The sequence below is a fragment of the Pantherophis guttatus genome, chromosome 4 (genome assembly GCF_059756535.1).
Source record: "Pantherophis guttatus breed Tessera chromosome 4, ASM5975653v1, whole genome shotgun sequence".
Lineage (NCBI taxonomy): Eukaryota > Metazoa > Chordata > Lepidosauria > Squamata > Colubridae > Pantherophis > Pantherophis guttatus.
The window spans coordinates 1,069,610-1,096,663 of NC_142066.1; the positions used below are offsets into that span (position 1 = coordinate 1,069,610).

Consider the following 27,054-nt stretch of genomic DNA (forward strand, 5'->3'; position numbering starts at 1 on the left):
GATGCCCTCCAAGGTCCCTTCCGGCTCTATTCCGTTCTAAATCCCTGCTTGCTTGAGCGGGGAGGGGGGGAGGGGGGGCTGGATGCGCCCTCTGACCCACAGGCCCCTAGAGACCCCAACCGTCGCAAAGAGACCGACCCCTGAGTGGAAGACGGAGAGGCGGCTGCTTTAAAAGGAGCTTTATTGTTTTAAAAAAGACAGGGGGGGACCTTGAACCCCCACCCCACCCCCACCCCCACCCGGGTGTTTTTACAGCGTTTAAGCCCTCTCTGGGTCCCGGGTGCGAGAGACGGACCTTTGCAGGAGGCCTTTGTGATGGGCTGCCAGAAGCCTCCCAGGACATTCGCACGTGGACCGAGAGCCGCCGGCCAAGGGAGGAGGGGCTGGCTGTGGGGTGGTTCAGATGCCCAGCTCCATCTCGCACACCCAGGTGAACATGCGCAAACAGACGTTGTCGTTCCAAAGGCCGTTGGATATCATGTGGGCGCAGTCCTCCCCGCCCCCACTGCCGTGGCCGTACCAGTGGTCTGGCTGGCCTACATCCCAGTCTCTAAAATGGGGGAAAGAGAAAGAGAGGAAAGAAAGAGAGAGAGAGAGAGAAAGAAAGAAAGAGGGAGGGAAGGAAGGAAGGAGATGTGAGGGAGGCGGAGGGAAAATAAAAGGAAGGGAGAAATGAAGGAGAGAAGACAGGGAAGGAAGGAAAGAAGGGAGAGAGAGAAAGAAAAAGAAAGAAAAAGAAAGGGAGGGAGGGAAGGAAAGAAGGAGATGTGAGGGAGGCGGAGGGAAAATAAAAGGAAGGGAGAAATGAAGGAGAGAAGACAGGGAGGGAGGGAAAGAAGGGAGAGAGACAGAAAAAAGAAAGAGAGGAAGGGAAGGAGGATGGAAGGAAGGAAGGAAGGAAGGAAAGGAAAGGAAAGGAAAGGAAGGAACAATGGAAGGCAACAAAAGAAAAATGAATCACATTGAATATCTCCTGGCACCTCAAAGCAACCATCTCCAACCTCATTCCCCCCCCTCCACATTTTGGACTACAACTCCCATCGCCCCCAGCCTGTCACCCTGTTCTGCTCCTCCTTTCCCTGTTTCGACCTCTCCCCCGAGCCAAGCCAGGCGGGAGCAGAAGGAGAAGCCCACCAGGGATAAACCCCATGAAAGGGGGATTCCAAATATCTCAGGCCAGACAGGGGCTTCCCGGAGGCATTTTGTGCCCCCATGAAAATAGATGCCGTTGTTTTATCCGTGGCATAAAACAGAACGGGTAGGGTGGTGCCGTGGCCTCACAAACAGCTTTAAGAGATTAACAGAGTTCATATTCGTTAATCTTTCTCTCCCTCTGGGCACACTGAGAATGTATCTGCGGAACAAAACTCCTCACTGGCGACAAGAAGGGCATCCGGCCAGTAAAACCCTCCTTTAATGACCTCCATTCAGTAGGGGTCATTAAATGAGGATGATGATAAAATATAATGAGTCTCCTGGTAAAAATGGGGGGGGGGCTAATTTTAATTCCCTGTGTGTGGGGGGGAGAGAGCCAACGGTCGACTGGACTCACTTTGGGTCCACGCTGTAGGCCGATCCGTCCACCCACTTCCAGTCCCCGCTGGAGTCGGTCAAGCCAATCCAGGTGTTACTTCCCTGTCTGTGGCGCTTCACGAAGTCCTGGCGGGAGAAAACACGAGTGACTCACCGCCACAACTGAGCCCCGAATCTCCGTTGCTAAGCGAAACAGCTGTTACGTTAATTTTGCCCCATTTTACGACCTTTCTTCCCACGGTTGCTAAGTGAATTAAGAACGTGGTTGTTAAGTGAACCTGGTCAAAAGGTCACAAAAGGGGATCAGGCGACCCCTGGGGACGCTGCAACCGTCATAAATCGGAGCCAATGGCCGAGCGTCCGAATTGGGATTGTGTGCCCGCAAGGATGCTGCAGCGGTCGTAAGGGTGAGAAACGGTCGTAAGTCGCTCTTTCCGGTGCCGAAGTCGCTTTGAACAGTCACTAAGCAAACCGTTGTAAGTCAAGGACTGGCTGTAAGGGCGGAACATGGCAAAGCCAGTGTGGGAGGAAGAGCTGCCCTCTCTCCTGCCCCCTGCTGGAGTCCCAGGGAATAGCCCGGCCTACTTACTGTCTCATCGGCGGAGTTGAGGATGACCAGGTGGGCTTTCTTATCTTCGCAGTCTTTTTTGGCCCCCTGCCAGGTGTCCGTGGACTGGGTGGTCCAGTAGCAGCTGGAGCGAAAGTTCACCCAGCCTCGGGGGCAGCAGCCACTTTTGCTGCCTGGGGGGGTTTGGGGAGGGGGAGAGAAAAGATCGGGGCGTCAGAGCCAAAAAAAAAGAAGTTGAGACTTTGGAAAAAAGTGCAGAGAAGAGCAACTAAGAGGATCAAAGGCCTGGAGACTAAAACAGACAAAAGAACGGTTGCAGGATTTGGGTTTGGCCAGTCTAGAGAAAAGAAGGATTGGGGGGTGGGGGGGGACATGATAGCAGCCTTCCAATAGAGAAGAAGAGAAGAGAAGAGAAGAGAAGAGAAGAGAAGAGAAGAATAGAATAGAAGAATAAAAGACTAGATGATGGGAGGAGAGAAGAGAAGAGGAGAGGAGAGGAGAGGAGAGGAGAGAAGAGAAGAGAAGAGAAGAGAAGAGAAGAGAAGAGAAGAGAAGAGAAGAGAAGAGAAGAATAAAAGATTAGATGATGGGAGGAGAGGAGAGGAGAGGAGAGGAGAGGAGAAGGGAAGGGAAGGGAAGGGAAGAGAAGAGAAGAGAAGAAGAATAGAATAGAAGAATAAAAGACTAGACGACGGGAGGAGAGAAGAGGAGAGGAAAGAAGAGAAGAGAAGAGAAGAGAAGAGAAGAGAAGAGAAGAGAAGAGAAGAGGAGAAGAATAGATGATGGGAGAAGAGAAGAGAAGAATAGACGATCGGAGAAGAGAAGAGAAGAGAAGAGAAGAGAAGAATAGATGATGGGAGAAGAGAAGAGGAGAGGAGAGGAGAGAAGAAGAGAGAAGAGAGAAGAGAGAAGAGAAGAATAGAATAGAAGAATAAAAGACTAGATAACGGGAGAAGAGGAGAGGAGAGGAGAGGAGAGGAGAGGAGAGAAGAGAAGAGAAGAGAAGAGAAGAGAAGAGAAGAGAAGAGAAGAGAAGAGAAGAGAAGAGAAGAGAAGAGAAGAGAAGAGAAGAGAAGAGAAGAGAAGAGAAGAGAAGAGAAGAGGAGAAGAGAAGAGAAGAAGAGAAGAAGAGAATAGAAGAATAAAAGATTAGATGATGGGAGGAGAGGAGAGGAGAGGGGAAGGGAAGGGAAGGGAAGGGAAGGGAAGGGAAGGGAAGAGAAGAGAAGAGAAGAGAAGAGAAGAGAAGAGAAGAGAAGAGAAGAGAAGAATAGAAGAATAAAAGACTAGAAGATGGGAGGCGAGAGGAGAGGAGAGGAGAGAAGAATAGAATAGAATAGAACAGAACAGAACAGAACAGAACAGAACAGAACAGAGCAGAACAGAACAGAACAGAACAGAATAGAATAGAATAGAAGAATAAAAGATTAGACAACGGGAGAAGAGGAGAGGAGAGGAGAGAAGAGAAGAGAAGAGAAGAGAAGAGAAGAGAAGAGAAGAGAAGAGAAGAATAGACGATGGGAGAAGAGAAGAGAAGAGAAGAATAGATGATGGGAGAAGAGAAGAGGAGAGGAGAGGAGAGGAGAGGAGAGGAGAGAAGAGAAGAGAAGAGAAGAGAAGAGAAGAGAGAAGAGAGAAGAGAGAAGAGAGAAGAGAGAAGAGAGAAGAGAAGAGAAGAATAGAATAGAAGAATAAAAGACTAGATGACGGGAGAAGAGGAGAGAAGAGAAGAGAAGAGAAGAGAAGAGAAGAGAAGAGAAGAGAAGAGAAGAGAAGAGAAGAGAAGAATAGAATAGAAGAATAAAAGACTAGATGACGGGAGGAGAGAAGAGGAGAGGAAAGAAGAGAAGAGAAGAGAAGAGAAGAGAAGAGAAGAGAAGAGAAGAGAAGAGAAGAGAAGAGAAGAATAGATGATGGGAGAAGAGAAGAGAAGAATAGACGATCGGAGAAGAGAAGAGAAGAGAAGAGAAGAATAGATGATGGGAGAAGAGAAGAGGAGAGGAGAGGAGAGGAGAGGAGAGAAGAAGAGAGAAGAGAAGAAGAGAAGAATAGAATAGAAGAATAAAAGATTAGATGATGGGAGGAGAGGAGAGGAGAGGAGAAGGGAAGGGAAGGGAAGGGAAGGGAAGGGAAGGGAAGGGAAGGGAAGGGAAGAGAAGAGAAGAGAAGAGAAGAATAGAAGAATAAAAGACTAGAAGATGGGAGGCGAGAGGAGAGGAGAGGAGAGGAGAGAAGAATAGAATAGAATAGAATAGAACAGAACAGAACAGAACAGAACAGAACAGAACAGAACAGAATAGAATAGAATAGAATAGAATAGAACAGAACAGAACAGAACAGAACAGAACAGAGCAGAACAGAACAGAACAGAACAGAATAGAATAGAATAGAAGAATAAAAGATTAGACAACGGGAGAAGAGGAGAGGAGAGGAGAGGAGAGAAGAGAAGAGAAGAGAAGAGAAGAGAAGAGAAGAGAAGAGAAGAGAAGAGAAGAGAAGAATAGACGATGGGAGAAGAGAAGAGAAGAGAAGAGAAGAATAGATGATGGGAGAAGAGAAGAGGAGAGGAGAGGAGAGGAGAGGAGAGGAGAGAAGAGAAGAGAAGAGAAGAGAAGAGAGAAGAGAGAAGAGAGAAGAGAGAAGAGAGAAGAGAAGAGAAGAATAGAATAGAAGAATAAAAGACTAGATGACGGGAGAAGAGGAGAGAAGAGAAGAGAAGAGAAGAGAAGAGAAGAGAAGAGAAGAGAAGAGAAGAGAAGAGAAGAGAAGAATAGAATAGAAGAATAAAAGACTAGATGACGGGAGGAGAGAAGAGGAGAGGAAAGAAGAGAAGAGAAGAGAAGAGAAGAGAAGAGAAGAGAAGAGAAGAGAAGAGAAGAGAAGAGAAGAGAAGAATAGATGATGGGAGAAGAGAAGAGAAGAATAGACGATCGGAGAAGAGAAGAGAAGAGAAGAGAAGAATAGATGATGGGAGAAGAGAAGAGGAGAGGAGAGGAGAGGAGAGGAGAGAAGAAGAGAGAAGAGAAGAATAGAATAGAAGAATAAAAGACTAGATAACGGGAGAAGAGGAGAGAAGAGAAGAGAAGAGAAGAGAAGAGAAGAGAAGAGAAGAGAAGAAGAGAAGAATAGAATAGAAGAATAAAAGATTAGATGATGGGAGGAGAGGAGAGGAGAGGAGAAGGGAAGGGAAGGGAAGGGAAGGGAAGGGAAGGGAAGGGAAGGGAAGGGAAGAGAAGAGAAGAGAAGAGAAGAATAGAAGAATAAAAGACTAGAAGATGGGAGGCGAGAGGAGAGGAGAGGAGAGGAGAGAAGAATAGAATAGAATAGAATAGAACAGAACAGAACAGAACAGAACAGAACAGAACAGAACAGAATAGAATAGAATAGAATAGAATAGAATAGAATAGAAGAATAAAAGATTAGACAACGGGAGAAGAGGAGAGGAGAGGAGAGGAGAGGAGAGAAGAGAAGAGAAGAGAAGAGAAGAGAAGAGAAGAGAAGAGAAGAGAAGAGAAGAGAAGAATAGACGATGGGAGAAGAGAAGAGAAGAGAAGAATAGATGATGGGAGAAGAGAAGAGGAGAGAAGAGAAGAGAAGAGAAGAGAAGAGAAGAGAAGAGAAGAAGAGAAGAATAAAAGACTAGAAGACGGGAGGCGAGAGGAGAGGAGAGGAGGAGAGAAGAATAGAACAGAACAGAACAGAACAGAACAGAACAGAACAGAACAGAACAGAATAGAATAGAATAGAAGATTAGACAACGGGAGAAGAGGAGAGAAGAGGAGAGGAGAGAAGAGGAGAGGAGAGGAGAGGAGAGAAGAGAAGAATAAATGAGGGGAGGGGAGGGGAGGGGAGGAGAGGAGAGAAGAGAAGAGAAGAGAAGAATAGAAGAATAAAAGACTAGAAGATGGGAGGCAAGAGGAGAGGAGAGGAGAGGAGAGGAGAGGAGAGAAGAATAGAATAGAACAGAACAGAACAGAACAGAACAGAATAGAATAGAATAGAATAGAATAGAATAGAATAGAAGAATAAAAGACTAGACAACGGGAGAAAGAGGAGAGAAGAGGAGAGGAGAGAAGAGGAGAGGAGAGGAGAGGAGAGAAGAGAAGAATAAATGAGGGGAGGGGAGGGGAGGGGAGGGGAGGAGAGGAGAGAAGAGAAGAGAAGAGAAGAGAAGAATAGAAGAATAAAAGACTAGAAGATGGGAGGCAAGAGGAGAGGAGAGGAGAGGAGAGGAGAGGAGAGGAGAGAAGAATAGAATAGAATAGAACAGAACAGAATAGAATAGAATAGAATAGAATAGAATAGAATAGAATAGAAGAATAAAAGACTAGACAACAGGAGAAGAGGAGAGGAGAGGAGAGAAGAGAAGAATAAATGAGGGGAGGGGAGGAGAGGAGAGGAGAGAAAGAAAAGAAAGAAAATCTGGCTCTCTTTTTTTACCGTTGCTCTTCATTTCGATAATTTCACAGCGCAAAGCTCTGGTGTTCTTTTCCAGGGTGTCCAGCTGAATCTCTACCTGTACCATCACTGGAAGAAGAGCAAGAAAAGTAGAAAGAAGCTTCACCCAAACACGGCAGGATCCCAAGAGGAGAACCGAAGCCCATCCCTATCCCTGAAAGACCCCCGTCCTTGCCCTGATGCTCCCCCATCTCAGTGGCAGACCTTGTGGGTGGTCCAGTGTTGTTCAAACTTTTTTTTTTGAATTTTTTTTTGAATTTTAAAACAAAACCTAAAACACCAATCCATCATCCATTACAATTGCAAACAGTGTGTCTATCGGTTGCAAGTCTTTTGTGCTTCATCCCCATATTCAAAATTTAATAATTATCTAATTTCTCACATATCAAACAAATAAGTATCCTCATTTATCCTTTATTTAACCAGGGCTTTATCGCTTCATAAAAATTATTTTCAAATATTATAGTTATAAAATTCATTTCATGTTTCATTTTTTTTTTTTTTAAATTTGATTTATATGCCGCCCTTCTCCGGAGACTCAGGGCGGCTTACAAGGCGCTAAGCAATAGCCTTCATACTTTTGTATATTTTATACAAAGTCAGCTTATTACCCCCACAATCTGCGTCCTCATTTTACCTACCTTACAAAGGATGGAAGGCTGAGTCAACCTTGAGCCTGGTGAGATTCGAACTTACTAATTGCAGACAGCTGGAGTTAAATTACAATGCATTAGTCTGCTGAGCTATCCAGGCTCCTGGCTTCATTTCATTCATTTCATTTCCAGGTTTTATTATCTAGCCATAGATAAAATAAATCCCATATCTTATAATATTGTTTATCTTCTTCTTCTCTAATTTCAAATGTCAATTTACTCATTTCAGCACATTCCATAATCTTCCTAGTAACTTCATCTTGAGTTGGTACTTTCTCGTTTTCCCAATTTTTAGCAAACACAATTCTAGCCGCTGTTAAAACATTCCCAATCAGATATCTCAATTCTCTAGTTCAAACTTGACAAGTGGAAAGTTTGAACCCCAAGTTCAAATCCCAGAATTCCACCCATCTCCCAGTGTCCAAGTTTGGAAAACACCGTGTTAATTGGGGTGCCAAAAACCCCCACTGAGGCATCTGATTCAGAGGCAGCTGCTTTCATAAGCGTGAGCAGCTCCCTTCACGGGGGCATGCTGGCTGGGGAATTCTGGGAGAGTTCTTGAGAATTCTGGGGGTTGAAGTCCACCCATCTTCCGGTGGCCACGTTTGAAAAACACCGTGTTAATCCACGATTCCAAAAAACCCGCTAAAGCATTTGATTCAAAAGCGGGTGCTTTAATGAGAAGCTGCGACAGCAACAACTCCCTTCGTTGGTGCTTGGAGAGGCTGGGCTGATGGAGGGGATTCAATTGGGGAGGGGGAAAGAAAGGGAGGGGGAGACAGGTTGCCTGGTTGGCTGCAGCTGCCAGTTGAGCTGGCTCATGAAAGCAGCTGCCTTTTAATAAAGAATTGCTAGAATCCTCTCCTGACGTTGACTGCAGCGGTTGTGTCCTCTTTCTCTTGCCAGGGATTTTGAGACTGGAGAAAGGCAACAACAAGCATCCCTTATTCCTCCATAGGGACCCCAAGTCCCCCCCCACAACAACTGCACCCCAGCTGGAAGAAGGCTGTTTCCGGGGAGAAAAATGCTGACCATTGAACAGCTTATTGTTCTCCTGTTCCAAACTTTTCCGCAGCTCAGCCAGTCTCGTCCTGGTGCTGTTCCCTTAAAGAGGACAAGAAGGAGGGCCCGGTTGGAGTGGGGCCCATTCCCACGGTCCCCCAAGAGTTCTAGAGCCAAGGACTTTGGGAGAAGGAGGGCCCCTTCTTTGGCGGGAATCGCACCAGCAACCTCCCTTTCTTACGACCCTCCCAAGAGAAAGCTTGCCCCCCATTCTCCAACAAGTGCCCCCCAGTGGATGCCTATCCCACCTGGGAAAATGGAGCCCCAGGGATGGGGCTGGGTGGGGGAAGAAGGGGTCGGGTGCTGGCATGCTGCTTCTCGCCCCCTCTGGCTCCTTACTTTTGGCCTGGAGGTTGGTGACCTCCTGCTGGACCGTCTGGGTAAGATTCTGCACCCCCTTCTGGGTGCCCTGGAGGCTTTGGGTGAACCGGACACCTGGAACAGAGAGGGGGAGGGAGGAAGCAGAGCCGAGGGAGGGGGGGGCAACCAGTAACCTTACCTCCCTCTGTTATTCTCTCTATTCCTACAACACCCGAAACCCAGGTCAAAACAAAAAAAACCCTACAGCAATTGCCTGAATTTATTGCCATTCCATAGGAGGTGTCTGTGGGGGCTTCACACATGGACCAATCCACGTTTCTCTTCTTCTTTCCCATTTTCAATTATGACTGAAACTGCAGGCTCAATTACAGTTGTAAATCGAGGTCTACCTGTGATGGGGGTGGGACTACTGGATGATGTGGAAAAGCCCTCTAGCTTTGGCCTATTCTGACAAAACCTTCTTTCCTTCCCGTCTTCAGTTACGACTGAAACTGTGGGCTCAATTACGGTTGTAAATCAGGGACTACCTGTAGTTGGGGTGGGACTACTGGATGATGTGGGGCAGCCCTCTAGTTTTGGCCTATTCCGACAACACCCAAAACTCAGGTTAAAACAAACAACACAGTGGTTGCCTGCCTTTATAGCCATCCCAGCAGCTTTGTGTTTCACATGGACCAATCCACGTTTCTCTTCTTCATTTCCCATTTTCAGTTATGACTGAAACTACAGGCTCAATTACAGTTGTAAATCGAGGACTACCTGTAGGTGGGGTGGGACTAGATGACATGCAACAGCCCCTCCAGCTTTGGCCAGATCCTACAACACCCGGAAACTAAACACGGTGTCTCCCTGCATTTCCATCCCTTAGACTCCAGCAGCTTTGGATTTCACACGGACCAATCCACGTTTCTCTCCTTCTTTTACTTCCCCTCTTGCACGCTCGTTCTCCATCTCCGGGTCTGCCTGGCGTTTCCTCCTCCCTAGGGCCTCGCACAACCCACAAGTCCCAGATTGTTCGTGTGACACACTCACCTTGAATGCCCAGGATGCTGACCGAGAGGATCAGAACGCCACAGAACACCATCAGTACCAGAAGGAGCCGGCTGGTGGGACAGACACGCTGGGGGAAGGACTTCGACAACGGGAAGTCTGGGCAAAGAGAAGGATGGCCTGAAGACCCCCTACCCATCCTTCGAGGACCAGAAATGGACATTTGCAGGGTGGGGGTCTCTCCCTTGGGGAAACGAGGTGCTAGAATCTCTGAGAAGCCCTTTCCACCTTCTGGGCTTGAAGCCCCCTGACCCCTCCTCGGGACCATGACATGGCTCCCCCAAAGGAGGAGGTCTCCAGGTTCCCACCCCACCAACCCATGTCTCCCCCCCCACCCAAAATCAGCCGGTGCATGATTCGAATCTGCTTCCAGGTACCTTTTTCAAAGTGTGTTTCGTATTCCTTCTCCTCATTTGCAGACTGGAAGTTCTCGTACGTCTCGGGCGTCGTGGGGGCCTCGGAGGCTTCCATGCTGGGGAAAATGGGCAGAGATGGGTGGGAGAAATTGTAGGGGGGGCAATGGGGAAGGGGCTTGCGCTGGCTGGGGAATTCTGGGAATTGAAGTCCACCCATCTTCAAGTGGCCATGATTGAGAATGCTGGTCTGAAGAGAAACAACCCAACATTCCCCCCCCTCCGCAACACAACGTCTCCTCTTCAGCTGTAAACTGCCAAGAGTCATTTTACTATACAGCTAGTTCTCAATTTACAACCATTCATTTAGTGACGGTTTGAAGTTACAAAGGCACTGAAAAAAAAAGTGATTTATGACACTTTCCACATTTACGGCCATTGCTGAGTATTCAGACGGTCTCTTGGTTGAACAGGGGGTTGGATGAGAAGACCTCCAAGGTCCCCTCCAACTCTGTTAGTCTGTTAACTCCCAAGTTAGAGCACGTCCAGTCAAATGAGAAGAAGGACCAGGGGTGGCATGAGAGCAGAGTTCCAGTATTTGAGGGGCTGCCCCAAAGGAGAGGAGGGGGTCCCCCTATTCTCCAAAGCCCCAGAAGGCAGGACAAGAAACAACGGATGGAAACTAATAAAGGAGAGAAGCAACCTGGAATTAAGGAGAAACTTCCTGACAGCGAGGACAATTCACCCGTGGAACTGCCTGCCACCAGAAGTTGTGGGTGCTCCATCAATGGAGGTTTTTAAGAAGATATTGGACAGCCACTTGTCTGGAATGGTGTAGGTTCTCCTGCTTGAGCAGGAGGTTGGACTAGAAGACCTCCAAGGTCCCTTCCCACTCTGTTAATCACCCCACGGCATCGCTCTCCTTGGGACTCAGGGGAGGAAGCTCCTGACCACGTCCTGGCTACTCACTTGACCACCGAAGTCGCCATGCTGCCCTGCACCCCCTCCTCTTCCTTCGTGGATCTTGCAGGCCACTGGCAACCAGATCCCTCTGCTCACCCAAGCTTGGTTAGAAGGCTATCCCGGGCAAAGTTTGGGCACCGCAAAGATCCGTCACCAAATCCATTCCCCACCCACCCTGCCCGGCTGCTCTGAAAGCAGGGCTGGCCTGAGGGGGCTGGACCAGCCTGTAGGAGTAAGCAGTGTGGCCACTTCTGTCCTCTCCCCCCCCCCCAATCCCTCCCCACGGGACCTTTGCTCTGTCAATATTATTTCTCTCCAGAGTGTACAATTTGCTTAAAAAAAATGCACTGTAAATTGGAAGCAGGTCAGGGTTTCTCAACCTTGATGGCTTGAAGATGGGCGGACTACAACTCCCAGAATTCCCCAGCCAGAATTCTGGGAGTTGAAATCCACCCATCTTCAAGTTGGGTGGATTGAAAAAGATCACCGAAGAACGGGACATTAATAAAGGCAGGATAGAAGGGAGGGAGGGAGGGAGGGAGGGGAAAGGAAAAGGGAGGGAGGGAGGGAGGATAGAGAAAGGAAAGGAAGGAAGAAGAGAGAAAGGAAAGAAGGAAGGAAGATAGGAAGGAAAGGAAAAGTGTCAGATGTAAATGCCTTATTCCCTAATGTGTAAATAATATATATATGGGATATCAGGGGTTAACTTATTCTTTGACTCTTAATGTATTCATAATTCACCACTCCCACTCTTGGCTCCACCCTTTGTATATATAAGGAGCCACCTTCACCATTTTCTTTGCTTCTATCTGTGAACATTCAGTGAATATAGAATGCCTATTATAATTAAAGAGAAATATATTTAAACCTCTAACTCTTATTATTATTATTGAGTCTGATCCTGAAAATATTGCAACAAGCTGGTAGCAGAGGATGGTTAATTGACTCAATAAATACCTAAAAATGTCTAAGAAAGATAGGCCCAACACCAGGGCCTACAGCAAAGAAATAGAAACTGAACAAGAAATAATCAACGAATCCACAAACGCGATTTCGAGAGAATCCGGAGAATACACCACTGAAGAAGAAGAATTAATAAATGAAAATGATGGCCAGGAGGAAATCGAAATAGAAAATAACGAACTCAGGTCAGAGATATTGAAGTTATTAAAAAGCCAGAAGAATGATGAAAGCCTCATCGCGAACCTCCAAGAAATGCTGAAGAACAGCGGAGCAGCGAGAGAGAAAAACATCGCTAAAGAGAAACCCAAAGACCAAAAAACTGTGAGTGATATGACTACAGAGAAAGTCGTTATGAAAAAGAAAAGATGTGATCCCGCGCGAAATTTTGAATGGCAGCCATCTTGGTTTCAACAAGCCTCCAAAGTGAGCGAAGCAGAGCCAATCAAAATGCTCAGTTCAAAATTTCTGGCGCGAAAAACGTTATCAGACAACGAAAGTGAAAAGGAGGATTCAAACTCTTCGGAAGAGCCAGAATCAGAAAGTGAAGACGACTTAACGAAATCCCAAGTAAAGTCAGCAATGAAGACACTTTTTGCAGCATTTGGGCCAAAATTAAAAATTTCCAAAGCGCCAACGAAGAAGCAAGCGAACAAGCCGATACTTCAAGACCTGCACGCTCCCATCCTGACTTCGAGAGCGATGACGCCCGAGCCCAGAGAGCCATGTCGATTCCGCCCTACACCGCAGACCGAAGCAAGTGCCAACGCACCCAAAAGAAAGAGAAGAACAGTCGCCGCCATCAGAACTCCTAAGACCGAGCCAGAGACCGACTCGTCTGAAGAGGAGCGGAGCGAGCGAGCTACAATGGAGAGAACCTTCCACGACGACGCCAAAGAAGAAATGAACAACGCGCATGTGCGAAACTACGTAGACGGTCCGGAAAGACTTGAACTGGCCAGAGAACCGCGCAGACTCGTTGCGAGCATCCCCATGCCGTTTTGCAATTTCCTACACTTGCGAGACCACGGACTACCTCAGGTTGTAAGTAATGAACAAAATAATGTGGGAAACTTACCCAGTGACTTCCCAAAACTTAGGGTTGATGGCATTAATTTGCAAGAATGGTACCAACAGCTCCAGGTTGTCTTTATGAAAGAAAATTTACTATTTTTTATCACTAGTCCCCCAAGAAGACCTTGGACTTTAAAAATAGATTGTTTACACCATAAGGCATTTTTCTTAATAATATCTAGCGTGTCTCCTGCAATGTATCATAGCATGAAACCAAATCTAACTGTTTCAGAAATAATTCAATGCATGTTCAATTTGTTTCACAGCGATAGTGTAGCTACCACCACAAGAATGTCTAAGGACTTCTTTTCTTCCAGAGTAAAACCAGGGGTTTCCATAAGTGAGCATTTAATATCTTTAAACAAAATAAGAGCTGAGCTGCATTTGAGGGGGGAAGTGATTTCAGATCAAACAATGAAAAGTGTTATTATCAACTCACTTGATTCATCATGGGATAGTTTTATGTCACACTTAGACACCATCAATCTAGGATATTTATCAATAGAAAGTCTGTCTAACAAATTGATAGCAGAAGACAATTCAAGAAAAAATCGTTATAGCAATCACACAGAACACAAATCTTTTAGGAAGGTAGCTTTCCAAGAAAAATATAATGAAACTTTTAAATGCCACAATTGTGGGTCCAGGGAACACAATAGAAGAGATTGTCCCAAAATTTCAAAGGAAAGACATAGGTCAGAATATAGGAATAAATACAATTATAGACAGTCTTCCACAGATAGACATAAATATAGAAGCCCACCAAATTACAGAGAAAGTAGAGGGGGCAGAGAAAATTCAAAAGAGAGAAAATCTGGTTCACTGAATGGACTAAATAAACAAGACAACACTAAAACGCAACAAAATGAGAACAATAATTGGCTTATTGATTCTGGGGCAACTAATCACACCACTAATAACAAAAATATATTGTCTTCATTTACAGAAGATAAGTTTGTAATAAAGGTAGCTAATCAAGAAAAAGTTCAAGTATTAGGCAGAGGGAATGTGACCTTGCCTGGTCTAGGAAAAATAGAGGGGGTATTGTTAATACCAGAAATACCTCATAACATACTAAGTGCCATAAAACTAAGCAGAGATTCTGACATCAATATAGTTTTCTCAAAGGGAAAAGCAACTTTAGAGAAGAATAAAACAAATGTAGGCACTGTGATGATTAAAGGAGGCCTACCCTATCTGATAACAAAAGAAAGATGGTTACATAACATTGATTCAAATATGGAAGATTGTATTGAGGCAGATGATGAAAATACTAGTAACAGTGACAATGATGAATGTAAAATATCTCATGATCACACAGATACACACAATGAGAAGAAACCAAAAATAGGTAAACCAATTCATGACGAGTGTGCTCACATCTTACATAGGAAGTTAGGACATGCAAGTTTTCCTGTAGTACAAAAAATGACTGAACACGCAGAAGGTGTCAAAATAAAAAATTGTGAAAATTATTTAGAATGCTCAGTATGTAAATCTACTAAACTAAAAACTAGTCCCAGGCCAAAAACATCCACCAGATCAACTAACAAAATTTTTGACTTAGTACACATGGACTTAGTTGGCCCATTAACTCCATCAATCACTTATAGAAAACGTTACTTCCTAACAATAGTAGACGATTACAGTCGCTATGGTTTTGTTTACACATTAAAACACAAGGATGAAACCTTTCAAAAATTTAAGGAATTTTACAAACGCATAGAAACACAACATAATATCAGAATAAAACAAATTATGACAGATAGGGGATGTGAATTCATGTCTAAAGAATTCTCCCAATGGTTAAAGGATAGAGGAATGCTACATTACACGTCTAGTCCATTTTCTGCGTTCCAGAACGGGATTGTAGAGAGAAAGAATTCCACATTACAAACCATGATTAGGTGCACATTAGAGGATGCTGGTTTAGGCAAACAATTTTGGTCAGAAGCCCTACATTATTCAAATTACACTCAAAATAGAACCTGGTCCAGTATTGTGAATAAGACACCATATGAGGTGATGTATAATAGGAAACCAAAATTAGCACACATGCACATATTTGGGGTCACTGCAGACGTACACATACCTAAACAGTTGAGAAGAAAGGGAGAAAACGTATCCAGAAGACTAAGATTTATGGGATATGAAACTGGCACCAAAGGGTACAGATTCATTGATAATAATAACAAATTTATAGTTTCCAGAACAGCTGTGTTCCATGAACAGGCCAACTGGTCTAAATTACATCTTAATGAAATATTTCCAAATAAATGCATAGATACAAAATCTCGTGAGGAAGGGACAATAGAAAATCAAAATATCAACAAAAGTAAAAACAAAACCAAAACATGGACAAATAGTCAACACAAAATAAAGACAGACACATTAACAAAAAAGGAAGCGAGATATTTGCATGACTACCATAGCAAACCTGAAAGAGCTATTAGGAACAACAGAAATCAAATACCAAATAAATACAGAGATTACATAATGCATATGGATGGTGAACAAATAACACCTAATACATATGAGGAAGTATTAAAACTCCCTCGTGAAGAAAAGGAAAAATGGGAACTAGCTATGAAAAAAGAGATGGAAAGTTTGCAAGGATTAAATGTATTCACACCTGCGATTGCACCTAAAGATAAAACAATTATTGGTACCAGGTGGATTTATAAAATTAAGAACCTAGAAGGAGGCAATACCCTATACAAAGCTAGATTGGTTGCACAAGGTTATGCACAAAAATATCCGGAGGACTATACTGACACGTACTCCCCCACAGTAAGAACAGAGAGTGTTAAAACAGCTCTAGTAGTAGCATCCGCACTCAATCTTGATGTATTTCAATATGACATACAGACTGCGTATCTACACGCAAAACTAGATAAGGAAATATATGTAAGAGCACCTCACAGTCAATACACTAATAAAAATGAAATTTGGCTATTGAACAAGAGTTTATACGGATTAAAGCAATCTGGCAAAAGATGGTACGATTGCTTGGTAAAAGTACTTAAGACCATGGATTTCAACGCTACCACTGCTGATAACTGTTTCTTTGTCAAAAAGAGTGATGATTACATTGAATTTGTATTGATTTATGTAGATGATATTTTATATATAGGAAAACACAAAGAGAGAAGAGAAATCTTTGTAAACAAGCTAAATGAACATTTCTCGTTGAAATCTCTAGGTAAAGTAAACAAATACCTTGGTGTACAAATTAACAAAACTAGAAGGGGATTCAAACTTACTCAGAAAGATAAGATTATTGAACTTCTAAACAAATGCAATTTAAACAATGCCAAACCCTGTGACACTCCTATGCAAACTGATTTCCTTAGAAATACTGATGAATCTTCCCCTGAATTCAAGGATAATACATTTTATAGATCAGTCATAGGTTCACTTCTTTATATATCTAATTGGACTAGGCCAGATATTGCATTACCACTCAATTTATTATCAAGGCACGTTAGCAAACCAACAATGTATCACTGGGAAGCTGTCAAAAGAATTTTAAGATATCTGAAAAGTACATTAGACTTTTGCCTAGTATTAGAACCTAGTGATAATAAAGAACCAAAACTTACATGTTACGCAGATGCGGATTGGGCTGGAGATATATCATGCAGAAAAAGTACTTCTGGTTATATTTTTCTGTTAAATGACTGTCCAGTTTACTGGTACACTGGTAAACAAGAACTGGTAGCCACTTCAACCACAGAAGCGGAATATGTTTGTTTATCCAAAGCTGCAAATAACCTTGTATGGTTTAATGATTTAATTTCAGATGTTTGGAAAAAACCTGCTTTGCCTTTTGTTATGCATGAAGACAATAAAGCAGCCATTGAAATATCTAGATCCGATGCCATTGGACAAAGATCCAGGCATATAGATATAAAATTTAAGCATGTGAGACAATTGTCTCAAGATGGATTTATCAAAGCAGTGCATTGTGATACCTCTGAACAATTAGCTGACATATTGACGAAGCCTTTACCTTCTAAACAGCACAAATACTTAACTTCCAAATTGTATGTCTTATATTGTCCTGAATCTGAATGTAATTGGTGTTGTATAGCGAACCGGCATTTAGAGGGGGATTTGTCAGATGTAAATGCCTTATTCCCTAATGTGTAAATAATGTATATATGGGATATCAGGGGTTAACTTATTCTTTGACTCTTAATGTATTCATAATTCACCACTCCCACTCTTGGCTCCACCCTTTGTATATATAAGGAGCCACCTTCACCATTTTCTTTGCTTCTATCTGTGAACATTCAGTGAATATAGAATGCCTATTATAATTAAAGAGAAATATATTTAAACCTCTAACTCTTATTATTATTATTGAGTCTGATCCTGAAAATATTGCAACAAAAAGAAAGAAAGAAGAAGGAAGGAAGGAGAAAGAAAGGAAGGAAGAAGAGAGAAAGGAAAGAAGGTAGAAAGGAAAGGAAAGAAGAAGGAAAGAAGTAAGGAATGAGGGAAGGAAGGAAGATAGGAAGGAAAGGAAAGAAGGAAGGAAGATTAGAAGGAAAGGAAAGGAAAGAAGGAAGATAGGAAGGAGAGAGAAAGGAAAGAGAGGAAGAAGAGAGGAAGGAAAGAAAGGAGGAGGCAGGAAGGAGAGAGAAAGGAAAGAAGGAAGGAAGGAAGATAGGAAGGAAAGGAAAGGAAAGAAGGAAGGAAGGAAGATAGGAAGGAGAGAAAAAGGAAAGGAAGGAAGAAGAGAGGAAGGAAAGAAGGAAGGAAGGAGAAAGAAAGGAAAGAAGGAAGTAATGAAGGAAGGAAGATAGGAAAGAAAGGAAATGAAAGAAAGAAAGGAGGAGGAAGGAAGGAGAGAGAAAGGAAAGAAGGAAGGAATGTGGGAAGGAAGGAAGATAGGAATGAAAGGGAAAGAAAGAAGGAAGGAAGGAAGGAAGGAAGGAAGGAAGGAAGGAAGGAATCTCGTTGAGGGTCCCCTTTCTATCCTTCTGGGTTATGCATAATTTCGCACAACAAGGCATCTCCCAGCTACTGTGCACAAGGGAGCCAGGGATGCAAATTCCCGGGGGTGGGTGGGTGGGTGGGTGTCATCAGAGCCCCCTCAAGAGGGCCAAGGGGGCAGCTGAGTCAGACAGTCGTGGCCCCTGTCTTTTTCCCCTTCCCCCCAGGCCTCCCCCTTCCTCTGGCCCTGTCAGTTTCCCCGCCCCCAAGAGAGGGGTCTCTACCCGCTCCCTTTAAAACCCCCTCCCCTCTTGCAAAACTCATTTAAGAGCCCCTGCCGCTTGCAAAGCTCCCCCTCCCTTTAAAACCCCCTTCCCTACTTGCAAAGCCCCCCCTCCCAATTTGCCAGCCAGCCTCTTATCAAACCAAGGAAGTGGGTCCCCCAGTCCGAGGGTCCTTCTTAATGTGGGACTCCCCCCCCCATGCTAAACAAGGGGGAACGAACAGCTGGCCGCTAGGAGGGACATGGCTTACCACCACCCCTCCCAATATTTATCAGGTGGTCCAGCTGGGCTCCCTCGGAAGACCCTTGACCTCCCCATACCCCTGCAACTCCAACTCCCATCATCCTTCAGCAGCCTTCTTTTATTTATTCTTTTATTGTTATTTTTCTTTAGATATTTTTCTTTCTTTAATTACTGTATCTTTATTTTAATTCAGTATTTTGTCATATCTACTCTTTATTATTCTATTTAATGTTTTTTATATCTTTATTTCTATATCTTTATTCGATTAACGACTCTTTATTTTATGGATTAATTCATTGTTTTATTTTGCTATTATATTTATTGTTTATTGCCATTTCATTTAATTTGCTTTTATTTTGTTTTATTTCTTTATTTCTACCTCATTTTATTTATTGAAGGACTTCCTATTTATCTTATTTATTCTTATTTATTTATATTTAGTTTGTTATATTTGTTGTTTCTTATTATATTTAACGCTTTCATCTTATTGTTCGGCTTTATTTTATTTATTCTTTTTTTCCATTTAGCCGCCCTGAGTCTCCGGAGAAAGGCGGCAAATAAATTGAACTAATAAATAAATTTATTAACTTGTTAAGTTTTTTAGCGTTTTATTCTATTTCAGATTTATACGGCCGCCCATAAGAAGCGACTCCGAGCCTCGTACAGCAAATACAGAAACAAAAACGCGCACAAAGAAACATCAAATGTGTGAGTTTTGCTTCCTCTTTTGGTCTTTCGGCTCTTTTATTCCCGAGAATGAGTTGTGGGTCCGTGTGGTGCGTAGGTGTGTGATGGTTGCGCAGAGGGCTTGTATGGCTGGCTCTCATCTCGGCAAGGCCCCTCCGGGCGCTGATCCTTCCCGGCCACATCTGACGAAGCACAACTTTTGTGCGTGCGAAAGGTCGCACACAACTGAGCCTGCTTGTGATGTGGGAGTGGGGGCATGTGTGTGTCTCAGACTCCAACTCCCATCGCTCCCTGGCTTGGCTGGCATCCAATGCAGAGTAGCAGGTTGGGGAAGGTGGCTGTGAGCTTTGATGGGGGGGTGGGATGTGGTAGACTCTGTGTGGTTGTGGGGTTGTGTGTTTGTGTCCGCAAACAAGAGGGGGGGTTCCCCAGGACCTGGAGAGACGGGACTCCGAAGCCCAGAACGAGTGATGCAAGATCCCAGGCTTTGTAAAGACGCTAAACATTAATGATGCAGCCAGCCGAGAAGGACACCGTGTGCCCAACGGTCTCGGCACCTGGTAAAAATGTGCAGCCTGGTCACGAGTTCGAGATCCGAGCACTCCAACAAAATGAACCCCGAAATCACCTCTATTTAGGGGTCGGGGCTGAGCCGCTTCATTGGGCCACCTTAAAACGAGTGAGCATCGGATGAGTCAAGCGAGGGCTCTTGGTCACGTTGGCTTGGTGGAGCCTCCACTTTCAGGACCAGTCTACCTCTATGTCAGCTGCTGGGAATGGAGGTGGGGGGTCTTTTCTCACTGGGGGTCTCATCTGGAGACATTTCTGTCTCCAGAGTCCCATTTGGTGATGTTTGTAGCGCTGGGGAACTTTTTTTAAAAGAAAGATTCTTCCAAAACTCTTAAAAGCTGCCAGGCTGTTTACAGCTTTTCTAAATTAAATTTTGAGAAGCTCAGTCGTTTGCCGAGATTTAGCGGGGGGGCTATAGAAATGAAAAAGAAGGAAGGAAGGAAGGAAGGAAGGAAGGAAGGAAGGAAGGAAGGAAAAAGAGGGAGGGAGGAAGAAAAGAGATGGAAGGAAGGAAGGAAAAGAAAAGAGAGGGAGAGAGAAAGGGAGGGGAAGGAAGGAAAGGAAGGAAGGAAAGAAGGAAGGAAGGAAAGAAAAAGAGTGAGGGAGGGAGGAAGAAAGGAGACAGAAGGAAGGAAAAGAAAAAAGAGAAAGAAAGGGTGGGGAAAGGAAGGAACGGAAGAGAAAAAGAAAGAAAAAGAAAAAGAAAGAAAGGGACAGGAAGGGAGAAAGGAAGGAAGAAAAAGGAAAGAAAGAAATAAAGGAAGGAAGGAAGGAAAGAAAGAAGGGACAGAGGAAGGAAGGAAAGAAAAGGACGGAAGAGAAGAAAGAGAAAGAAAGATGGACAGAGGAAGGGAGAAAGAAGCAAGAAAAAGAAGGAAGGAAGGAAGAGAAAGGAAAGAGAAAGAAAGGGACAGGAAGGGAGTTAGGGAAGAGAGAGGAAAGGAAGGAAGGAAAGAAAAGGAAGGAAGAGAAGAAAGAAAGAGAAAGAAAGAAAGAGGGACAGAGGAAGAGAGGAAGGAAGCAAGGAAAAGAAGGAATGAAGAGAAAGGAAAGAAAAAGAAAGAAAGTTGCTTGCTCCCTTCCAACTAACACAACCTATAACTTAATTTTAATTTCTTTTCATTCTAATTTTTTCAAGCCCTGCTGATGTTTCCTAATTTGAGTCCTGAAACGTCTCCAAGAAAACAACCCAGACAGCACCAGGGATCCCCCCTCCTCAATTTGGTTTAATTTAAGATTGTTTTAATTTCTTAATCTTAATTTTTTAATTTTTTTAAAATCTAATTTTCATTTTCTATTTTTTTTCCCCACTCCCTGCCCTTCCCCTCCTTCCTCCAGAGAGGAGGGGCCAAGGCAGGGATCTTGCCAAGTGGGTCAAACTATGGAGGAGGAGGAGGAGGAGGAGGAGGAGGAGGAGGAAACCCCCTCCCCCCCCACTTCTCCTGCCCTTAAAGCAGCCGGCTGGAGCCCAGAGGCAGGCAGAGAGGCCAGCAGAGAAGGACCGGGAACCATGAGCTTTGTTGTCCGTCCGTGCGCCCCCAGGGATCTGAAGGACATCATGCGCCTGGTCAAGGTGAGGTTGATGGGCCGAGCCACAGCGGTGCAGGAGAACAAATACAGCTAGTAGATAGATAGAAAGTAGATGAAATAAGAGAGTTGGAAGGGTCCTTGGAGGTCTTCTAGTCCAACCCCCTGCCCAGGCAGGAAACCCTAAACCACTTCAGACAAATGGTTATCCAACCTCTTCTTTAAAACTTCCAGTGTTGGAGCATTTACAACTTCTGGTGGCAAGCAGTTCCACAGGCTCATTGTTTCTCACAGTCAGGAAATTTCTAAGTTGCTTCTCTCCTTGATTAGTTTCCACATAGTCCTCGCCTTACAACCAAAACTGGGACCAATTTTACCAGCCTATTTTTTTTTTTGCTCTGGTGGTTGAGCGAGTTATCGCCGTCATTAGATAGATCGTACAGTCATTAAGCAAATCCGGCTTCCTCCGTTGACTCTTTGCTTGTCAGCTGGGGAGGTCGCCAATCACGTGACCGTCATAAATACGAGCATCCGAATTTTGATCATGGGACCGTGCGGCGTTTCACAAGTTTGAAGACCGGTCGTAAATCAGGGTTTTTTTCCCCCCAGTGTCCTTTGAACTTCGAACGGCCACTAAACGAACGGTCGTAAGTTGAGGACTCCCTGCCTTCTTGAACACTTCATTTATTGCAATTGGATAGGAAAATGAGACCTCATAAGAGCAAAAATGGACCCCCCCTTCCGTGTTTCTTCCTTGTAGCGACTCAAGCACCCTGAGATCTGACCGCCGTCATAAATCCGAGACATTTTTTTCTCCCTCTTCTCTCCACAGGACATTGCCGTCATTTACAACGTTCCTCTGGAAAGCCTCTCCACCAACGTCCAAGGTATGGGATAGGGAATTCAAGGGATTTCTGAGCATGTGCAAAATTCACTTTTACTCGTGGACTTCGACTCCCAGAATTCCCCAGCCAGCATGGCTGGCTGGGGAATTCTGGGAGTCGAAGTCCACGAGTCTTAAAGGGGCCACGTTTGGAGACCCCAATTCATTGGTCCATGAACTCAACAAACTGGGTTCCCACCATATGGTACCATAAATTAACCATGGTTAACCAAAATGGTATCATAAATTAACCATGGTTCATATCAACCAGCTTGATCCCCGGATGCAAAATTTTGCAGCTTCAATTTTAATCCATCAATTCATCGTTCAATTTACAGCTTCAATTTAATCTGTCGTTCATTTTTTTAAAAAAAATTAATAGCTTCGCTGAAATCTTTTAATGAATGGCAAGTAGTCCTCGACTTACGGCCGTTCGTTTAGGGACCGTTCAACATCACAACGGCACGACGGGAAAAAAAAAGTGACTTACGACCGTTCTTCACACTTATGACCGTCATGGCATTCCTGCGGTCACCTGATCGGACGCTCGACGACTGACTCGTATTTATGACGGACGCAGCGTCCCGGGGTCACGTGATCCTTTTTGCGACCTTCTGACAGACAACAGGAAAGTCAGATCCACTGAATAACTGTGTCACTCACTTAACGGCGGCAAAGAAATGCCATAAAGTGAAGCAACACTCACTTCGCCGTTTTGCTTAATAATAGAACTTCGGGGCGCTATTGTGGTCGTAAATCGAGGACTAGCGGTACCCTGGAAGCCACCCAGAATCACTGCAAGAGTGAGAGGGCAGCATATCAATCAATCAATGTCAGCCAATCAATCAATCAACCAACCAACCAATCAATCATCAATGTACCCTTAAGTGTGCGGTGTGTCGCCTTCTTGTTTTTAATTTTTATTTTACTCCAAAGATTGAAATCCAAAATCCAAAAGAAAAAAATATTTATCAAAGACGAAACTAGAGAAGAACGTTAAAAAAAATGTGAATTAAAAGAACATTTTTTAAAAAAAGTGAATTAAAAAAGGGGAGTCACCATCTGACCGCAAACACAACACAGAAGGCCCCATAAAAATCTCTGCCCCCCCTAACTGCCCCCCCCTTTTCTAGCTGGCAAAAGTCGGCCTTTCCCCCAAAACAGCATTTTCCTCCTTTTTCCTCTAGAACTGGAAAAAGCCGGATTCGGCCCCCGACCGAAATTTGAGTGTTTTGTGGCTGAGATCCCTCCGGAGCGGAAGAGCCTCGAAGGTCTGTGAACCCCAATGGAGACCCCTCTTTTGGGGGTTGGGGGGGGCTGACAGGGCCAGGGGAAGAGGGGGGGCAGGGGGAAGGGGTAAAATATGGGGGTCACGGCTGTCCGTCTCAGCTGCCCCCTTGGCGCTCTTGGGGAGGGGGGGCTCTGATGATACACACAGACACCCCCCCCGAGGGATTTGCACTCCTGACTCTCTTGTGCACAGTAGCAGGGAGTTGCGTTGTTGTGTGAAATTAAGGAGACCCCACCTCAACTAGATGCCTTCCTTCCTTCCTTTCTTCTTCTTTCTTTTTCTCTCTTCCTCCTTTCCATCCTTCTTTCCTTTTTCATCTTTCCCCTCCCTTCTCTCTCTCTCCCTCTCCCTCCCTCTTTCTTTTTTCCTTTCCTTTCTCTCCTTCCTTCCTTTCTCCTTTCCATCCTTCCTTCCTTTTTCATGTTTCCCTTCTCTCTCTCTCTCCCTTCCTCCCTCCGTCTTTCTGTTTTCCTTCCTTCCTTTTCCTTCCTTCCTTTTTCATTTTTCCCCTCCCTTTTCTCTCTCTCCCTCCCTCTCTCTTTCTTTCTCTGTCTGTCTTTCTTTCTTTTTCTCCCTTTCTCCTTCCTTCCTTTTCTCTCCTTCCTTCCTCTCTTCCTCCTTTCCATCCTTCTTTCTCTTTTCATCTTTCCCCTCCCTTCTCTCTCTCCCTCCCTCCGTCTTTTTCTTCCTTCCTTCCTTCCTTCCTTCCTCTTTCCTTTCTTTCTCCTTCCTTCATTTCTTTTTCATCTTTCCCCTCCCTTCTCTCTCCCTCCCTCCCTCTATCATTTTCTTTCTTTCTTTCTTTCTTTCTTTCTTTCTTTCTTTCTTTCTTTCTTTCTTTTTCTTTCTTTCTTTCTTTCTCTCTCTCTCTCTCTCTTTCTTTCTTTCCTTCCTTCCTTCCTTCCTTTCTTTCTCCTTCCTTCCTTCCTTTTTCATCTTTCCTGTCCTTTCTCTTTCTCTCTCCCTCCCTTCTTTCTTTCTTTCTTTCTCTCGCTCTCTCTCTCCCTTCCTTCCTTCCTTCCTTCCCTCCCTACAGGTCACAGCCTGGCCGGATACGTCCTCTCCACCTATACCTACAGCAGCTGGAAAGGGAGAAATCTCTACATTGACAATTTTTACGTCATGCCAGAATTCAGAGGTGAGATTGCAGTTGGGTTCACCTTCCCTGCCAAGCCGCAGGTAATCCTGGTTTCCCAAGGAAGCCCCCTTGGGCTGCATTCACACGGCCTACTCCTCCGGAAACCATGGTTTAAAACTCCTGGGTTGGTTCACACAACTCTCTTCTTTTCCAGGGATGCGGATTGGGAACTCCCTGCTGAAGGAGGCAGCCAAGGTGAGACCCCCCCCGTCTTCTGGCCCCTTCTGGGCATCCCGCAAGGGCCTCCCACTGCGCCCACTTTCATGATTTCTCTCTTTATTTTTACATTATTTTTACAAATTGCCCAAGGTGGCAAACACACCTGCCTCCTCCTACTTTCCCCACAACAACCAACCCTGCGAGGTAGGCTTTGCTGGGAGGGAACGAGTGGCCCAAAGTCACTCAGCCGGCTTTCACACTTAAAGCAGGACTAGAACTCACCGTCCTCTGGTAATTAGCCTGCAGTCACCCAGCTGCTTTTCATTTATTTATTCATTTATTTATTTATTAGTCATATTTCTATGCCGCCCACTCTCCGAGGACTCTGGGCGGCTTACACCAAAGACAGTCTACTAAATAGCATATTGCCTCCCCAACAATCTGGGTCCTCATTTTACCCACCTCGGAAGGATGGAAGGCTGAGTCAACTTTGAGCCGGTGAGATTTGATCCGCTGATCTGCTGAACTAGCAGTCAGCTGAAGTAGCTGCAGTACTGCACTCTAACCACTGCGCCACCTCAGCTCTTTTTCATGCCTAAGACGGGACTAGAACTCCCAGTCTCCTAGTGATTGGCCCAAAGTCACCCAGCCAGCTTCCATGCCTAAGGCGGGACTAGAACTCCCAGTCTCCTAGTGATTGGCCCAAAGTCACCCAGCCAGCTTTCATACCTAAGGCGGGACTAGAACTCCCAGTCTCCTAGTGATTGGCCCAAAGTCACCCAGCTGGCTTTCATGCCTAAAGTGGAACTAGAACTCCCAGTCTCCTAGTGATTGGCCCAAAGTCACCCAGCCGGCTTTCATACCTAAGGCGGGACTAGAACTCCCAGTCTCCTAGTGATTGGCCCAAAGTCACCCAGCTGGCTTTCATGCCTAAGGTGGAACTAGAACTCCCAGTCTCCTAGTGATTGGCCCAAAGTCACCCAGCCGGCTTTCATACCTAAGGCGGGACTAGAACTCCCAGTCTCCTAATGATTGGCCTAAAGTCACCCAGCTGGCTTTCATGCCTAAAGTGGAACTAGAACTCCCAGTCTCCTAGTGATTGGCCCAAAGTCACCCAGCCGGCTTCCATGCCTAAAGCAGAACTAGAATTCCCAGTCTCCCAATTTCTAGCCTGCTGCCTTAAAAACCTCTAGACCAAAATTTGCCCACTTAAGGCGGAAGAGGTCGCTCAAGGGAGGCCAACATCTCCTCTGTCCCAGTTATCCCCGATGTCCAGATGGGGCAATCCAGGTGGGGATGCTGACCCTTTGCCAATGGCTTTTTTCTCTCCCCCCTCCCCTCCCCACATTCCAGGCCGCCTGGCAAGAGGGCTGCTCCGAGCTCCGCATGCACGTTTCCTACCTGAAGCCCGAAAATACAAGTTACCTGGAGAGGCGTGGAGGCGAGAACCTCACCGTCCAAGATGGCTGGAATCTGTTTCGGATTTACGGCGACCGGCTCGGCCAAATGGCGGATCGGAGCCGGGTCTAGCCTCAAACGGGGGGGGGGGCGAGAAGACATGGGATTGAGCCCCCCCTCTCCCAGCCCACCAGACCCCACTGGCTAGGCTGGCCTCGCGCCCGGTCCAGGTCGACCTAAGGGAGAGTGTGTGTTCCTGAGCATGTCTCAAGTGCCCTGAGCAATTGGGAAGTGGAGGATGGGAAGCGGCCGGGAAGCATGGATGCCGGGACCGTTTTTTTTGACCCGCACGAGGGTCGAAAGGTCCATACAAAAAAATAGTTAAACTTTTGCAAAAGTTTTCTCGTGGCCTTTATTCTGTAACTAATTTGGCACCATCTTTTCTTTTTAATATTTAACCGGATTCTCGATGTGACTTTTGAACCTGGCTGCTTCCGTCCTTCTGGGGCAGTGGGCCCCGATTCCAGCACCCCTCTGGTTTCCCCACACACCCCACAAGACCACTTTAGGGGGGCTGTTCACCCAACGGGAGGGGGAAACGGGGGGCGGGCATGCAAAGGGCTGAATCTTCAGACATCAAAATCAGGATTTTCTCCAAAAGTTTTCCTTTTAGGCAACCTGAAAATCTTTAAAGACCCCCCACTCCAAACCCTTATTTCCCCCCCCCCAATTCCGACACCTTTCTTAACTCCAAACTCCTGACCATTTGGGGAAAAACGGAAGAGAGAGTCCACAAGCGGGAAGGAATTAGGTTCCTTGAGGCTTCTACAGGTAGTCCTCGACTTACGACAGTTCGTTTAGTGACCGTTCAAAGTGACAACGGCGCTGGAAAAAAAGGGACTTCAAAGTGACCGTTTTCCCCACTTAACGACTGTTGC

The 27,054-nt window shown here is 45.2% G+C and overlaps 2 protein-coding genes across 3 annotated transcripts; one reads left to right on the forward strand and one right to left on the reverse strand.

Annotated features, from left to right (window-relative positions):
- Window positions 1–209: 209 nt before the first annotated feature.
- On the reverse strand, window positions 210–26,361 carry LOC117658171 (asialoglycoprotein receptor 1-like). 2 transcript variants are annotated; one of them, XM_087891606.1, is made up of 9 exons: window positions 26,144–26,361; window positions 10,023–10,117; window positions 9,628–9,744; window positions 8,614–8,709; window positions 8,245–8,316; window positions 6,542–6,628; window positions 2,123–2,274; window positions 1,553–1,659; window positions 210–550 (listed from the first exon to the last, which is right to left on the reverse strand). In XM_087891606.1, the coding sequence occupies exons 2-9, from the start codon at window positions 10,114–10,116 to the stop codon at window positions 400–402; spliced, it is 876 nt and encodes a 291-aa protein (XP_087747732.1). In that variant the 5' UTR covers window position 10,117; window positions 26,144–26,361; the 3' UTR covers window positions 210–399. The 2 variants fall into 2 exon arrangements, with proteins under 2 accessions (XP_087747732.1, XP_087747731.1); XM_087891605.1 differs by lacking the exon at window positions 26,144–26,361 and adding an exon at window positions 10,968–11,112 and having other exon boundaries at window positions 211–550.
- LOC117658687 (diamine acetyltransferase 1-like) lies at window positions 21,156–26,595 on the forward strand. The gene is made up of 6 exons (XM_087891607.1): window positions 21,156–21,293; window positions 22,080–22,134; window positions 23,318–23,401; window positions 24,458–24,559; window positions 24,714–24,754; window positions 26,072–26,595. The coding sequence occupies exons 1-6, from the start codon at window positions 21,231–21,233 to the stop codon at window positions 26,246–26,248; spliced, it is 522 nt and encodes a 173-aa protein (XP_087747733.1). The 5' UTR covers window positions 21,156–21,230; the 3' UTR covers window positions 26,249–26,595.
- The last annotated feature ends 459 nt before the right edge of the window (window positions 26,596–27,054 follow it).